Here is an 18,481-nt window from a genome sequence, read left to right as displayed (position 1 = left end):
CCAGGCAATAGTCGGTGAGACAGTCAAAAACACCCTTAGGTACTTGAGGCCCTCAGTCGCCATCTGCAGCACCGATGCCCATGTCCCAATCCCGGAGCGATCCCCCAGTGTCCAGAGCGTGGACTTCCGCAAATTCAGGTACAGCCCCGATACTTCTCCAAATATCCTCATAATTTCAAGGACTCGAGGTCCCGATCGGTTCACATTCGTGAGGAAGAACAGAACATCATCCGCCTATAATGCGATCCTGTCTGATGGCCCCAAGTCCCATTCAAAGCCCCGCAACTGCGCGTCTATTCTGACCCAAGCAGCTAATGGCTCCATCGCCAGGGCGAACAAGTACGGCAACAGAGGGCACCCCTGTCTGGTACCCCTTCCTATTGGAAAGGTCCTCACCGTTAGGTCGGTATATAGCAGCCGAATATATGACAGAAAGTATGGCCCAAGATTCAACCGTGGGAGAAGCGCAAATAGGCCCAACTCAGGGAGTCAATGGCATTATCAATATCCGCCAGAAGTAGCGCCGCTTGATCTCCCGTTCTAAACATCGCTTCTATTACTACTTGTGTGCGTCTAATGTTGTGCCTCGTCGCCCTTTTGGGCATAAAGCCAGCCTGGTCTGGGTGGACCAGGTCAGTGATATATGGGAGCAGTCTGTTCTCCAGGGCCTTGGCCGAAATCTTGGCCTCAATATTTAAGAGAGAAATCCGACGAGAGGACTCGTGACGGTCTGGGGATCGTCCAGGTTTGCAGAACACCACAATCTCAGCATGTCTCCAGTCTGCCGGCAGGAGGCCATCCTCCCTCGCCACTTCTAAGGCCGTCCTGTAGTGGGGCCCCAGTTGGAGATGATATCGTTTGAAAAATTCACTCGGGAACCCATTCGGCCCGGGCGCCTTACCGGTGTTAAGCTCTCCCAAGGCTGTGCCTAATTCCTCCGCTGATAGGGGAACCTCCAACAGTTCCCGTACATCGTCCGGAAGTGCACGGGCAGAAGATCGGCCACAAATTTGTCTATATCTAGAACCTGGAGGGAGTCCTGCGGAGCGTATTCGGCTGCAAGGTATCGGGCAAAGCTATCCGCTAACTCCTTCGGGTCTGAAATTGAGGCCCCTGTATCGTCTTTAAGGCCTGGCAGTGTATATGCTTGAGGCGTGTTCTGACAGAGCCGGTGAAGCATTGTACAGGATTTGTCGCCCCATTGATATATTCTACTTCTTGTAGCTAACCAGATTTGCCGAGCCTCATCTAATAGCAGGGATGCATATGGTTGCTGTGTAAAGAGTAGCTGCCCCACCTCCTCCCCCTGACTCTCTACCCTGCACTGAGTCTCCAATTGTTCCACTGTTGCAGCTGCCTTTACCAGCTCCTCTTTCCGCTTTCGGCGCGCTGCCGCACACCAGGCTATATCTACGCCACGCAATGTGGGTTTAAGGGCCTCCCAAGCCGTTCTCGCATCTCTCACTGTGCCCACGTTCTCTTCCCAGTAGTGAGCGATAGCCACTCCATATGCTGCTGATAGGCTTCGCGCTGCAGGTTCCAGGCCGAGAGGCGCCATCGAAATGGCTGTCTCTTCTTGTCTAATGTGATGTCTACCATGACCGGTGAATGGTCTGCGAGACCCCGTGGCAGGATGGAGACCGAGGCAACTCTCCACGCCGCAGCAGCAGAGACGAAGACGTAGTCTAGTCTCGAGAACGAGTGGTGGACCGCCGAAACATAGGTGTACTCTCGTTTGTGTGTATGAAGATAAAGCCATGTGTCCACCCAGCCCATGCCGTACCACTCAGTTTGGTGGGGGTATCGACTATGGGGTCGCCCCCGGGGCGGCACCTATCTATCTTGAACATAAATTAAAAATAATAGTTTAATAATTGTTTGAATGTAAATGTATTTGTATAACCTATTATGTCTGTGTGTTTATTTTTTGATTACATTTAGTTTTTTTTTTTTTTTTATTGCAAGATTATATAGACATTTCCAACAACAGTACATATTTGTGCCTACAACCCTGAGGCCGGCATAAAGGGTGTCATACGAATGGTATACATGCAGGCGTTCGGGCCTTCTCTGGTCGTTGGTATGCTATTGTTAGTTGTTGTTTTTTTATTAAAATGTATATTACATTTATTTTATTTTGTTACAATTATATATAATATTTAATATACTTAATATATATATTATTTTATATTTATATAAAAGTCGATATTTTATAAATCTATATTTTTACATCAATATTTTTTAGTCAATATTTTTGTACGTACCTGTTTATGTATAGGAGTTGTAATTTTTGTTGTCCACATTTTTTACATCGATGTTGTGTCAGTGAACCGTTGTAGAACACACAGAACAGGAATATATACAAATTGGTCAAAACAACTTGCAAAACTGGAAACATCACACGATCTCGTGGTTGGAGAAGGTAGACATATTGAGGATGTCTAACCTGACGAAAATAATATTTATGGCCTTCAGAAAATACCATTAAATATTTAGCGGAAGAACACCAAGGGCCCGATTCCGATCCGTTAAAATTACCGTCCGTAGAAATCGCATCCGGAGCCGTCTCAGTACGACTCGTAAACACGCCGTACGACCCGACGAGTACGATCCAGACCGGGGTATCAGGACGCGAGTCGTACGGTCCACCTCAAGTAAGGGTGATTCGTATTGAAAAGCTCACAATCACATACACACCGTACGGCGCATACCCCCCATGATCGCAGGGGTACGCGCCTTACCCCTGCGATCATGGGGGGTACGCGCCGTACACCCAGCGTACATGGGGTACGGTGCGTACCCCATGTACGCTGGGTATACGGTGCGTACCCCCATGATCGCAGGGGTACGGCGCGTATCCCTGCGATCATGGGGGGTAGGCGCCATACCCGGGGGGGGGCCGTACCGTACCTGTTTCGGGGCGAACTCTGTGGGTCGTATAAACCAGCCGCGAACCATACAGATGTCGCGTACAGCGGGTTCCGTGTGAGACTCGTACGGGGATTTGATTTGTACGGTCTCTGTACAATTCGTACGGAGTCCAGCTCCTGGTACGAATCATACTTCGTTGTACGTATGGGGGACGTTGCAGGGTATAATTTGTATGGGAAAAACGCTCTGAACGGCTATTCAGAGCGCTTTTTACCAGATCGGAATCGGCCCCCTAATCTAATATGTATGACTAGATTAAGTCTGGTTAGTGAAAAAGGGAGAGGTTTGATTAATTTAAGAGCATGCTCAATACAAGAAGAACGGAGTCTGGGGGGGGGGGGGTGAAACCTACTGCAGTATTACCAAGCAAGTAGCGAAAGAGTGCTACCTGATTGTGTGGATCTGGGCTGAAACAGAAAGCTTGGTTTATCAAGATAAAAAACTCACAGAATGTTTACAATGGGAAATTCCTTGGCTGCCAAAATCTCAGAGATACTGTAAGCTCTATCTATCCCTGTAGTTAGGACTACACTCAGAGCAAACGCCAGGCCTCAGTGTTGTTGTATCAAAAGGGATGATAGAACTATTGGCATTAAAAATATCTAAATTGTCCTTAATATATAAAACCTCTGCCAAGTGAACTCATCATTAAAAGGACCTGGACACCCACGACTCAATTAAAATTATACATTTAGGAAATGTCAACGTGCTAGACATACAAATATACCTTGAGAAAGCTTGAACCTTCAGAGTCACACATCAAAAAAGTGCAACTCTATGATAAACATCAACACAGACCCCAGTTTGAGTATACATCATGGAAATGTTCCGGCAGACTTTATGATCCTCATATAGAGAATACGGTTATATGCGATCACACTGTGATTCCAGTAATTGAATTACGGCAACCGGTAATTTTGCTATTATAGCATTTCAGAATTAAGGGCCAGATGGGGGAATATCTGGTCGCAAGATACTGGTCGCAGAAAGTGGCCAGTACTCCTGCGACCAGTTAAGATCTTTTAACTGACTTATTTAATATTAGGCTGGTTCATAAAATTCGGAATCAGCAGAACACTATCTCTGTGGTCAGATTTATATAAACATTTTTTAATGCAGCCCACTTTACTTCAAGGAAACTAGGCTGTGTTTAAAAAGAAAAGTTTTTTTTTTAAATTTGTTTGAAACTTCGATGTTGTCCCTAGGACCACTGCCTATTCCTCAACAAACCTTTTTTAACATTCTCAAAGAAGAAAGGGTCCGATGGGACCCCTTACCTTTTGCGAATGTGTTACCACCCCAACTTGGGTGTCAGCAACTTTTGCATGGTATACAACCGCTATTTCTGTCCCAACCCATTGATACATATTTATAGAAAACCCTATTTGCAAGGGTAGCCATCATCACGCTTCTTCCAAATAGCGATTCCTTATTAATTTCCAAACCACTTTAGAAGTCACTAAAATGTTACCTACTCCTAAAGTGGGTTTAGCACACGTTTTTTCAGTTGCAAACTGCAAAGCAGAGTTTGCGAGAAAAAAAATGCGTTATACACCTTTGTACACCTTAAAGGGGAACCCGTCAGGAGCAGTGTTTCTGTATGTTATTTCACATTTCAAGATGTGCAGTCAGAGTGTCATTACCTTCCCTTGCCGGGAAATGGCATCAATTATTTGGTGCAGCAATTCTACTTTCATCTAAGTACATAAATGTTGTTAAATGCAAAGAAATCCACTTTCTTTACAATTAACACAAAATTTTACACACTCCACAATCTCCAAATGATGGCCGAGGTTTGTTCTGTTAAAACATAAGTATTTATAATGGCACATGAAGTTGTGCTCGGTGATTTTGTAAGCAGATTCAGACCCAGCATCATATGACCTATTGGAGAAGAGGTGGGCTTTCCTAATTTAAATGAAAAATATTCAGCAGCACGGAAGAATCTGGGAAAAGTGATTGGAAATCCCTCAGAAAAGACAAAAAGGCATTTCCCATTACTTTTAACGTTTTAACTAAATTCTTTGAAAATAATAAAACATATGAACTACAGAAGAGAACTGAACAATGGCTAAAATATAAGGTACATCTGCATAGTAAACCTAAACATATAAGACCAATTTAATATTGTATTATTCCACAGCATGTTGAAATGTGGCAGAACAAATGGAGGGAGCATGGAAGAGGCAACACCTCTGCCAGCCTAGCCACGGTGAGCCTGATGCATTTTACTTTTTCTGCAAGTGTGAGCCACTTCATTGAAAGAAGCAATTGACTGCAGCATACATGATCTGTAAGTTGTGTTTTTATGTCTCGGTTTACAGAGCAGCTGTCGCCAGACAATGATTTGAGCATCACTAGAGATGCTCTCTTTGAACACAGTCTTGAGCATCTTCTGCAAGAACCTGAAAACATGGCTGTATTCATTTGTTTTTTTACTGCGCTGCCCTACCTGTTGTTAATAGCGCTTGGAAACCCCTTTTGGGTAGCTACACACTTTATAAGATTTTATAATAATGGTATTTGGCTCCGCCCACATACTGGCAGCCAGGAGTACATATTGATTGGTCAGATGTTGTGTACTTCAACAAAAAAAGAGCTTGTCCTCCACACATCTGTGATCACTTTGTTTATTTATCCTGCTGCCTGAGTTTAAACTTTCAGGACTACATACATGACATTGTATTGCTATTAAAGTGTCTAAGATAACTAGCTAATGTGTTTTTCTCTGGCAGCATACAAAATGGGGGGATGCCAGTTTTTAACCAACATGGATTGAGGTCTGGCTTGACAGCGAAACTGTCACCTGACCTTTTAACCGACACCAATATTATTCTACAGTTCTTTGCTTCCACACAAATACATATCTGTTCCCTTGCTATCTACTTGTAATGCTTCACATTACCATGCAACATTCCTTTGAAACCAGCACTACTGGCATTGCCAATGCTTGTTTATTTCCCAAAGACAAACCCTCAATGAAGTAGTTTCTCCTCTGCAACGAAAACTAAGGGGCTTACTTACAAATATTCACATAGTGCAGTGCAGAAAGTCACCTTGATGCGCAGCACTGCGTGTCAGAGAAGGGGCAGGAATGCACCGTATTTCAGGCATTTCTGCCTTTTCCCTTGCACTGGTGCCCTTTTGGCAACCTAGCGCCAATGCAGGCCCACTTGCACCTCTGTTGCATGAAGGATTGTTTTTTGCGCAGGAAGGGTCTCTTTCATCCACAAAACAGTCCTGAGAGGCTTATTCCTCTTTCTACGTGTGCTACAGAATGAAGCAGACATAGAAAGAGGAAGTAACGAGGAGGATTAAAGATATTTCTACCCGTTATGCCTCTCCTGGGAAGACGTATCTTTTTGGTGCAATACCAGGTCTACCAGTTCTGGTAAATCTGGAAATGCCTCATAAACCATGGGGTTTGTGTGGGAACACCTACGCAACACTCATGGAGCCCCTTCACAGGGCAGTGAATGGCAACGCAGCTATTTGAGCTGCGTTGCCTTTCTCCAGATTATGGAATTACACAGTGGCCTTGCTTGGCTTCATAAACCTCACTTAAGGTTTGCGTTGTGCATGTACCATGTTGCGTGGTGTGTGGTGCTAACATGACGCAAACCATCTCGTAACTAGGCCTCTAATTTACATAATGGGCAAGGTGCCAGGGAAGCAAGATGTATATGGCAGACCCGATCAGGAATAAAAGCTGGCAGACGTTTTACCCAAAATAGGAAGGACCTTCTGATACCTTGCCCTGCAGAAAGGGTTTTCCCAACGTTGGAGGTGGTGACGAATAAACCAGTCTTCTGTATTCCCAGCCTTGAAATGAGGCAATATGGGATAGGGTGGCAGGACAGGAAACTTGCCAAGTTTTAATAGTTTTCTACTTTCCACGCACTTCAAAATGAGGCTGTAAGACTTCTCCAATGAATGTTCTCTTGGGTACCAAACTTCAATGCATCATGTACCACTTTTTGACTCCCTAATTGAGGTCCTTTCCTCAATTTATTTGTCTGTTTGTCAATCTATCATAGTACACAGCTTTACAAAGGGGCATGAGGGGGCTTTTATAGAACTTACTTAAAAATATATGTTAACAGGTATGAACAGCATTGAGCAAAACAGAAAAGTGACAGTCTCAAAATAGAAACAGATCTAGAGCGCATTAAAAATCAACCTACTGAATAGACAACCAGTCAAGGAGAGGGAGACCAATCTCAGATAGAGATTCACTGCTGCGTTTTGGGCCTAGTGTCATCCTCATTATGAGACCAGAGGAAGTTCTGCACTCCTTAAAGGCACCTCTCTCCATGACTATACTGTTGTTCCCCACCCCCCCCCCTTTAAGACATTGTAGACTTCTTAGTCTTAGCAATGGTGCACCATGTATCGCAGGAAGCTCCAAAAGGCGTTCGAATGTGTCAATAAATTCCACTTTACTCAAGCTCGTGTTGCATAGCATGATGGGTCGGAAGGAGGGAGCTTGTAAGATCTTGAATAATGCAGAGGCAAAGGAAGTTATAACAGCACCAACTAACTGACCAATATCTGCCATCATTATTAACAGAAGTATGACAACATTAGCCCTTTGCATCGAGGAAAGAACGGCCTCGGGTTAGAGTTTGGGGCACACCTCACCCTACTTCCTTGTTGTCATTTTCACAGTCCTTTAGATGGAGAACCTGCAGAGGCTTTTCTTACGCCGGCAGGATTAGATCAAGAACAGTTTGTACCAGCAAAAGAGCCTACGGTGGGATATGATTATTCAGGAATGCGCGTCTGGGCACCATACTTGCAGAAGCCAACACTCTTGTGCTAATTACTAGTGTCTTCAAGTGAGCCTCAAAGCAAATAACACTACGCACCTTCTCAAAAACGCTGAGGCTGTGAAGCTAACTAGTGAAATTGTTGAATCATCAGCGAGACAGAGCTCTGGACAGCTGATTATTAAAAATAATCACTTCATTTTACGTAATCTGGATTGGATACCACATCACCACTACCCATCAGTTACCATACAAGCCACTCCAATCTCTTGTGAGATTGCAAGATTGATTTGACTTGGCTAACTTAAATGGTTCTAGCTTAGACAGTTGTGTCCAACATTGGACCGTCAGGGCCAGGGCAGTTCGAGAGTTTCAAGAAAGTCACATGAGAAACATGTGCTTCATAGCATGGCGGAATGTGCACTAGACAGCGGACAGGATACACTTGGTATGGGACCACTGTTAGTCAAAGAGCACAGTGAACATGCACAAGCAGGTAGACGTGCACAGGTGAGATGAAGCATTTGTATGTAGTGGGGACATACACATGACTGGAATGGAATGACACAGCTCTGGTGCCAGGAACAAGCACACAATAGCTTGTGAAGTTTTATGGGTATCATTTGAGGGTGGGGTCACAAGCCTATATAATGCTGAACTAGTATGCACAGAGCAATGGGGCAGGCTGCACTCCAGCTGCATCCTGAGCTCCCAGGGTCTTTGTCCCCTGCTCCTGGAGTTATGCCTAAGCTCCCTCTGTCTTCTCCTGGGATCACCTACTTCACTGTCTGAGCTCACCATCCCTTCTCCTGAGTCAACTGCTGATCACTCTGGCGGGAAACTAACAGCCCTGGGGTATGATAGGTCCAAACAAATCCAGGATGAAATTAACATACAGGACAGATACACTTTTGTATGGGTCCTCAGAAACATTCAATCTGGCTTAGGCGCTTACTCCTCCTTGGAGCCAGTCGACTACTTTGAATCTTAGCGTCTTACAAACCACTTCCCTGTAAACAGACACGCTTATCTGGGGAAGTGGTGCTGGGGGACATGGTGCAATTAAACTATTATTTCTCCTCTAGCTTCATGTTCAGATCCTTGGGGCTGTTAAGATTAGTGTCCTCACCCCAGCTTCCTCCGCTGGGCTCTCCCCATCCTGCCTACCGCAAACGAGATCACTTTTCGTGTGATAGCTCTGCTGCTGGTGTTGCCATCAGTTGAGCCTGAGCTCCTGACTACTATCAAATCAGCATTGAGAACCTCAGTGAATGCACTTCCATTTCAATACACGGATGCTTTATGGTCCATACATTAGAATGGAAGCAAAGACGTTTGAAAGGAAAAATGCCTTTCACAGATCACTTACACACCTAATGCACCAATGAAAGGGCCTATGCCAATTAACAGCAAAGCAACAACAGTTCACACTCCAAAGGTATGTGCTTCAGAACGTCAAGGCACTACAGCAAACGATAGCTAAGATGAGGGCGGAATCATTGCTCTGGTCTCTCTATGTTGCGCATTGATTGTATAAATTGTGCAAACAACTAAAGATGGAATTAGCCTATGGGAATTTTACACAATCACAAGTTATCCTCAAAATCTGGCTTAGCTACAGCCTCTGTGGACCAAAGCAGGCCACCACTGCAAGAAAACCACTGCTTCCACAAACCCAAATATTATCCATTTACGTATCATAATAGCGCTCCTACATTATTAAAATTGTGGTCCATCTAATGTATGACACTTGTGATGGAATAAAACACAGCCTCAATTTCTGAAGTTCTGTAAGGCTGTAATATTCAATTAGCCCAATCAACGTGCACAAGTCCACATCAAAACAGGCCTTTATTCTCACTTTCAGTAGAGAGTGCCCGTAGCATGTCCAAATAAATAAACAGACCATGATCCACTGTTCCTTCTACACAGCTGAGGAGGCTGAGGAAGGAATGCTCTTCCTTAAATTCTCGCTTAGTGTTATCCTTGTAGTCTGAATATTCATGCAGAAGATCTGTAGTGGTAGCACTGCCTATGTGTTTGAAATTTAAAAAACCCCACCAAAAACAAGGCCTCACCATGAGCACTTGCAAAAGCATATTTTGAATGGTTATAAAACTTTGATCAGCGTCATCTAAAAAGTCTCCCAACATTTTCATCTTCATGGAACTTGTGCTTTCCACCACCATGGGGATGATCAGCCTCCACCAAATGACTTCCGACCCGGGTTTTTCGGTTACAAATCCCTGTTTTCAAGGGTGTAAATTCAATTGGATGCATTGACTTGAACAAGAATTACAAATTTCAACATGCATTAGGTTCTTAAATTAAATCTCTAGGGTGGCACGGGGCCATCTTTAAACTTATATTTCGCACAATGCACGGTATCGAATCACGCACACCGTATAAAACTGAAAATATACCATTGCTATGCCCACTGAGCAAACTGTGAGCTCCCACTGATCTGCAAAATGCAATAATCGCTATTGAATGTGTGTGTAAACTATGAGGCACAGTCAGGTATACTTAGCATTATTGATACTTAACTAGAAGCACAACTGCACTTAATGTTTACTAGCGGATGTTATCTCCCTCTTGCATTAATTTTTAAAAAACGTGTTATAAAGGAGACTATTGCTCGAAGTCACCCTTAAATCTTTCTTAGAAAACTAAGACATATTTCTTATTCACCTCGACCAAAGTGGTTGCACCTAACACTTTAATTGGCAATACGTCAGGGGATAGCCTTGAGTCACTCGGAAGCCATTTTGATTCCTGCCTGGTGCAGTTGCATGCATCAAAGCTCACCTCAAGGATCCAGATGAAGAAGACAAGGACTCCCACAGAGCTCATCATGCTGGTATAGTAGTGCAGCAGCGCCTCTCTGCAGCCCCGGGTCCACAGGTTGAGCTCCTCGGTCTGGTAGTCGTAACTGTAGTGAGCGGAGTTATTTGTTAGTTGGTGCTGGATGCATGGCCTGGGCGAGCCTGGGTTGCAGCAGCTGAAGGGGACTCCATCGAGAAGGTACTTGCCGTCCACATTGCTCTTGAAACGACTGTTGGTGGGGAGAAAAGGGTGTTAATGCATGGGTGGGTGGAAATATATAATAATATACAGGGACAAGAAGCAACAACAGGTTTCCACTTTTTAAAATGAAATGTCCTTGAGGACTGTAAGCAAGAAGCCAATCACACCACATTAAAATGTAATTTATTTATTGTGCATTTTTTTTAAACCATTCAATATTGTAATCAGATGTTTTGAGCACCGGGATAAAACATATTTATACAATTAATAAATAAGTAAAGCAATTTTACATTTTGCATCAAAGTGATTTTTTATTTTAAAATGCTACAACACACTACAAAAAGGTTAGCTTCCTATCACGCGTACGAAACTCTTTAGTTCTAGAATGTTATTCTACACGTAAAATGGCAAAATGAACACGAGGGTCACGATTCTCAAAACTTGCAAAGTTTGAAATGTTTTTGTTTATTCCAAAAAGTCAGAAATCTGCTCACGTGTGAGGCTGTAAACCTGAAAGTACACATGTCCTACTCTTTTTAAAAATAAGACCCAGAATGATTTAAGTTTTTTAAACTGACTACATGCAATTACAACACTTTTCTTCCCTTCGTTGCACATCTTTTGTAAGTGAAGAGTCCATAAGGCGCCTTATACATAGTATTTAAGTGAACTGCAATATTTTCCTTTTATTTAGTACGTAGACCAGGTCTCATCCAAAACGGAAGTCAGCAGGTATTTGTGATTCTACCGAGAAGTGCTTATTTTTATTTTGTAAGCAAGCCTTCTCAGACTGGAGTGGTATTCTCATGGCAATTCATATTGTCACCTACTTGCAAAATAGAACATGTATTTGGAATAATCTACTGAACCAATAATACAAATAAAGAGGATGTGAAAGTGAACAAGTAAGGACGGCATGGACAATTTTTGATAAACTACAATGAAAACGTATATTCATTAAATACATAAACCTTGAAAACGTTTTAGAAGGAATGAAACAAGTTGGGTGAATGCACTGTTATGTGTAAAATGTGAACAAAATAAAGCTTATAAAGGCAAAAATGGCTAGAGACAATGTTCAGCCTTGCCGTAAATGTTGGAGTGTGAACACACGTGATATTCGATGTTTGATGCTTGTATCCAAATCCTCACTGAATGTTTGTGAACCGATCAGCTTAATAATTGTCTCCTTTAAATTGAAAGAGTGGGGCTGTTTCATTCAAGTGAACATGCATAAGTTTTTGCACGCTATTGTTTTCCTCAAAATTAATGATTTCTGAAAGATATCTCTTAACAATTTTCAAACTAGGACAATTCTCATTCATTATCAACTGCGGCTGGTCCTACACTATGCAGGTTAACATCTAGTGATCGTTCAGTTTTTAAACTAGCTATGAAACAAATCGAAATGAAGCAGAAATACCGACCACACAAAGGGCCCGCTGTAGGTGGCCCATTACCGGCCGGTAAACCCGAAATTCGGTACATTTCAGGCTTACCGACCGGTATTGAGCCATTTCCAATCTAGGTGATGATTCGGTAAATACATAATCTGTATTTACCGATTCTGTATTTACCGAATCATTATGTACCGATTCGGTATTTACCGAATCAGTAAATGGAATGTAGGAAGCACATTTAAGAGTGCTTATGTACTGTAAGGATTCGTTATTTACCACCAACTACAAGTTGGTGGTAAATATCGAAAACCTTTACAAAAGCAATTTTGTGCTTTTGTAACAGTGCCATGTGGCAGACATACATGCCCTTAGGGCATGTATGTGTGCCACATGTGCACACATGCATGATTCAGGGGTGCAACAGGGTGTCAATGTGACACCCTGCCACCCTTGAATATGTGCCCCCTATTACCAATTCCGTATTTACCGAATCGGTAATAGTGAATGGCTTCCCATAGGCATGAATGGGAATTATCGAATCGGTAAATACCGATACTTAAATACTGAATTTTTCCTACATACTATTTACCGATTCTAAAATACTGAATCAGTAAAATTCGCTATTTTAGAATCGGTAAATGTAGTTTACCTACATATGGCCCTTAGCTCCTAAAGCAGTTTATTAACAAGTCTGCAAATACATATTTACCACACTCTCTCATATAGAACTGCTGTTCATAATTATCTTGCGTCAATTAACAAATGCAAAACACTTTTAAATAAATCAGTTTGCCAACATTACCCTTAAATCCAGTCAGATTACATTTATGGGGGTGTTTAGTGGGAGTCCATTTATTAATGTCCAGCCATTTTCCTCTTTTACCTTTATTAAATCACTGCAACCATTACACGAAATGTAAGCTCCAGACGTCACTCTTGGTATCAATTTACCACCTATCCTTTCCTTAATAGCCCCAAGGAGAGTCCTTCAAATTATAGGGACTTCATTGTACACGCCCGTGTTCTCTGGGGCTTTCCGCTTGGTTGTTTCAAAAGCATTGCTTTCCCAATCATATATATACATAATTTTCAGATTCAAATTCACACCTCCGATATAGCAATTAATGACCCTTACAGTGCGGCCCGATGCATAATCTGAGATTTCTAGATCTTAATAGGCACGCATTTGCTTAAATATAACTTTGGTACTCCACTTATAAGTAAATTCTGCCATAAAAGTTTAGGGGATTTTAGTAAGCTCAGCATACACCACCCACAGATACTCCATCCTAATGTGACAATATGTATACCCATTTTTATAGATACTTAGGGCCCTATTTATGAAGGCCTGCGTCCCTTTTGCACCGCCATTGCATCACTTTTAGCAACGAAGCAGCAACGTAAATAATATGCCATATTGTGCCATATTTACGAAGTGACGCATGTGCCACTTCTCATAAATGAGGCCCTTAGAGACATTGATATTTTTCATAAAGAAATCATGCACAGCATGGGTACTCACAAACATTTTTCCTAGGGCCAAAAAGGTTTGGTCTGTGATGTGCACAAGGGCTTCATTGATGCCAGAGGGGTGATGGTCGGACGAGGAGGTTGGGGGGACTGGTTGTAAGATGGGTGTAGGCATTACAAAGGATATATATTTAGTGGCTGAATTGAACAATGGTAAACCAGAAAACCTAGAATTAATCCCAGCTTCCCCACTTCAACAAATTGTGTGATGCTAGGCAACTGTTTAATTTCACCTCCCCTTCTTTTTCTTCATTATCACTTATAAGAGGACCTCGAAATACATAATTTCAGGGTGTGCGTTGTGCAAAACCGTCTCCTGTGTTTGATTTAATAAACTATAATGTTGTTCATGTATATAATAGGGAACCCAGGCTACCAACAGAGTGCACATAACAACTCACTTGCCTCTTAAGTTCACTATTGACGTTGTTGTAAGGGTAGGAAAAATAATTAATGTTTCTAAGTTCATATTTGAAACCTATCACTTTTAAATTAATACTTCTCACTGCACTGATATAATCAATTGTACTAAAGTGAAAAGGTTCTGCATGTTAATTAAATACATTTTTTTGCATTTTAAGAGACTGTCATATTTTTACACTTTTGCTGCAAGATGACTTTATAAATGAAGATGTTTCTAAAGTTAAGTGCAGGACTCCCTAATTACTTTCTTTCTATAACACAAATTAACACTTAAATAAATGCTTGCCTGTCTTTTTAACCTTTCATTGTTAGTGGGAGCAAACAGCAACCCAGTGCTCCTGTCGACCAGGGGGCCACATTTAAAGGTCAAGGGGGCTGAATGCACTCCCTGGCTGTACTTTGAGTATCAATTACCTATAGGATTGAGGAAATTTGCACCCACCTTCTGATACATTTGGAAACAAGTAATGTGGGAACCAAACTTTGGTAAATCATCTGAAATAGCTTAAGCCAAAACAGGACAACCCTGTTCCAAATTAAACTTAGGAATCCCAGAATTCACATCACTTCACTTCTCAACAACATGTACCTCATCAACAACCTACCTAGACCATCATAAAACAAAATTACAAAGCAAAGACTGCATTTTATGCTGATGAACAGCCACATTTCAGTCCATCATACTGGTGATGTACCAGATGTGCCAGGTACCACCACACACAACCTCAATGACATCTTGCTCACAGACATATGGCTCACTTCCATCTTTACCAATATCCTCACAACCATAGGTCCAACAAGGTTACAGTAGCCAGCACTTTGATCGGCACAACATGCATTGTGGTTGCCAACTGCTTCAGCACCCAGCATCTTCTTCCTCCCTCAGGCTACATGCCTGCTATATCTGCTCTCAGCAAACACACACCATCACCTCCACCCCATGTACCATGCATGCACCAAATCCAACCTACAGTTCAGCTCAGTGATCTCCAGCACCATCCCCATAGTCTTGGACAGCTGTGTAAACTATATTTTAGGCAACAGCAACCTCCCAGGTGATTCTACTATCATAGTCTTAAAGGAAGCCTATCATATTGTCTCACTGAAACGACACGTCAAAGGCAGTATCCTGGCCCTCCTCTACTGCTCCACAACCAATCTAACCTGAAATGCCCCCTGAAACATAGACAAAAAATGACCACTCTGCCATCACCTTTTGTCTTCTCCAATCTTGACATGCCCACTGTGAACAGCTAGTAAGCATAGTAACATGTCCAGCTAATTCAAGATTTAAACATCAATACTTCTGATCAAGTTTCACTCTCTTTATGTTAAGTTATCAGCTCTCTAGCACTCTGGTACAACTAGAAGCTCAATGACATTAGACAAGCCACAGAAGAAGTGGTGCCAAATGTAGTTGCTAATACAAAAACAGAAAAAATAGGAACTCAATATGAATTACCCCGAGATTAATCTCCCTAGATTAATCCTGAAAATGGTTCAGTGATAAACAGGGGCATTTCCAAAGGTAAAATCTCACGCATATGTCCCCAATTGGCATCAGAACAAATGACATCAGATGAGACTGACTCATGATGACTTCAAGAAAAGTGACTTCACACAGTCTTTGACCATAATGATATCACAGATAGTGGAAAGAACTCATCTCATACAGTATGTAACTATAAAATTGTACAGAATAGTTTAAAAAGGAAGGTATTTGAGTCAGAAGACGCATTGGTGTCAAAAATGGAACTCCATGTGGTCCCTGAATGATGCCCCTGCCATTTGCTACTGTTCCACCAAAGTAAATGAATTTCTGCCTCATGATGGGTCATTATATCTTTGCTTTCCTTTTGAGGGGATGGTACAAAAAGATCCCCTTAGTGCAAAACCTTAAAGGATGGATCTGTGAAAGTTGTGGGTATCAGGATCAAATGTGTTCCAGTTTCGAACATGAACTTTCTATTTCCACTCATATATCCCTGAAACCCAAGAGGCGTCTGTTGAACCTATTATGGCAACCCCTCCATGGCACCTAAGTTACTGATTTGATTTGCTTTCATTGTTTGATGTAGCTAAAACCTAATCACATTTAAAGGTGAATCCACCTACAAGAACGAAGGCATGAAAGAAAAGAGAAAACATGATGTGGCAGAGTCAATTAATTAAAGAACCTAGATGAACTTTGATTATGTTTCAGAACAAGGTTTATCCTTCACAGATTGAGTTTGCTTTTGAACAGAGCCCAAAAAGTGAGGACATTGAATATCAAAGTTGTGTAGTTTGGATAATCATAGGACTGTTGGGAGATGGTAGTTTCCGACCTGAGAAAACAAACAGATTTAGTAACAGGCAAAAGTACTTCACTTCCTGGCTTTGTGGGATAATGCTCTGACGATTGGTAGAGCGGAGATTGTATTTCATTTTGTGGGGGTGTGTCATAATCACACGTAGAGCGCACCCGCATATAATCATTTGTTGTATTAATGTGAAGTGTTAGAATTATGGAATGTATTAACATGGAAACATGACCACATTTTAGGTCATTGAAAGAAACATGGAGAATCAACATAGAAAATGAATGTAACTAGCAGAAACATTAACATGAAGAATTTGCGCTGTGCAACTGACAACTATTCCTGTATTAGATGTGCCATTTCATACCTTGTGTTAGAAATAGGGGTCTCTAGTTTACAGAGGTAGGTGCGTTTGTCCAAATAGGGACCCTTGGTTCTAGTCAGGGTAAGGGGTATACACACTCTAGATAACCCATGCTTACCCCCTTGGTAGCTTGGCACAAGCAGACAGGCTTATCCCAAAGGCAATGCGTAAAGTATTTGTACCAACACTCACAGTAACACCGTGATAACACCACAAATGAACCCCACACCAGTTTAGAAAAAATAAAGTATCTTTATCTAAACTAAACAAGACCAAAACGACAAAAATCCAACATACAGTTAAAAAAAAATATGACTTTCAAAAGGTTTCAAGAAATTGTATACCCTGTATTTCTTCAAATCAATGCAATAGGGTCACAGAGTCCCAGATCTGAGGTAGGTTATTTGCAAAGACTGCATTTTCCACCCATCATAATACTGACTCCGTGGTCAGTCACAAGGAAATTAAGGAAATTATGCCCCCCCAGATGCTCTCCACAAAAAGAATAAGGGAAACAGGCCCTGTTACCGCAGATCTCTTGCATGCAGGTACGTGCCATTGGTGTCACCAGAATCTAAGTAAAGACCAGTTCCCTGCAGACCTGCAACCCGCCCGAGGTAGCACAACATATAGTGACTCAGAAAGCAGATCTGAGCGTAACCTGGGTAGTCGGTCTCTTTCTCACTACTGCCTGTGCCTTGGTAAGACAAGGCAGGCACAGGCTCGAGGCTCCTTCGGACTCCAGGCTGGCGATCCCTGATGACGCTGCACGGGGGGGAGAAGGGCTGCTCCTGACTGACTGGAGTGCGGTCTCGCTACCTGACGGCAAGGTCTGACGTTCCGCTGGAGGGCTCCGTTGGCAGTGGCTGGACATCGCAGAGGAATCCCGGTTGCCAGTCAACCCCTCGCAGCCGAGTATACTGCAGCACTGCCCTCTCTCCTGCGATAACGATCCCTGGCTTTCAACTCGGACCAGCGGCGGTGACGAGCACGAAGCACTTTCAACAGTTTCCTCTTCTGGGTGAAGGGCGTCACAGCTTCCTGTACTGCAAAGGGATATGCGAGGCCGGAGGCATACAGTTGCTAAGCAAGCCCTTTCGTGTCCTCCTCCCCTAATGCCGCAGACTCCACCCACGAAGGCCACAGGGCAGGCAGGACTGTGTGCAGACACACGCACACAAGACATTTTTGGAAACTTTGATGTTCCTGAGCTTCCACAACAGGAGGCCAGCTCACACGGGCCCTTGGAGACTCCTCTTCAAGCGAGGGGGTGGACAAAGCACACAGCAAAGTCCCTTGTCCTTTCCTCAGCAGCAACAGCAAACTACAGGCCTGCCCCAGACACACAGCAAGGGCAGTACTTCTCCTCAGTCTCTTCAGCTGTCATCTTTGGCAAACGTTCGTATTGATCACAAAGTAATCTAAAGTTCAGGGGTTTCAGCTCTAATATTTATACCCCAAACTGTATTTGTTCTCTTTGTGTAAGGGGCCAAACCAGGTCTGGATGCACTCTGCCAGTGCACAACTTCTTCCTTTGTCAGTGAGGTGCCTGGGTCCCAGACACACCACAGGAGGTGGAGCCAGTATTTTGTGGAAGGCAGTCACAGCCCTATTCAGGCACAGGTGCCACTCCATCCACCACTCCCAATGCAGATCAGCCTATTGAGCCTTGTGCTGACTCACCCAGAATTCTGAAGCCTCCCCAGCCCCTGTCACTCCAAAGCCAGACAGTCAATC

General features: G+C 42.9%; 1 protein-coding gene across 1 annotated transcript in view; it reads right to left on the bottom strand.

Annotated features, from left to right (window-relative positions):
• Window positions 1–18,481, bottom strand: part of PRPH2 (peripherin 2) — a 148,126-nt gene that overhangs the window by 85,605 nt on the left and 44,040 nt on the right. The window contains exon 2 of the mRNA XM_086925453.1: window positions 10,509–10,755. Coding sequence (XP_086781579.1) covers window positions 10,509–10,755 — 247 coding nt within the window. The remainder of the gene's footprint in view (window positions 1–10,508; window positions 10,756–18,481) is intronic.

Source organism: Lissotriton vulgaris, chromosome 6, assembly GCF_964263255.1.
Source record: "Lissotriton vulgaris chromosome 6, aLisVul1.2, whole genome shotgun sequence".
NCBI lineage: Eukaryota > Metazoa > Chordata > Amphibia > Caudata > Salamandridae > Lissotriton > Lissotriton vulgaris.
The sequence above is the reverse complement of the archived record's forward strand: the minus strand, read 5'-3'. Positions and strand labels throughout refer to the sequence as shown.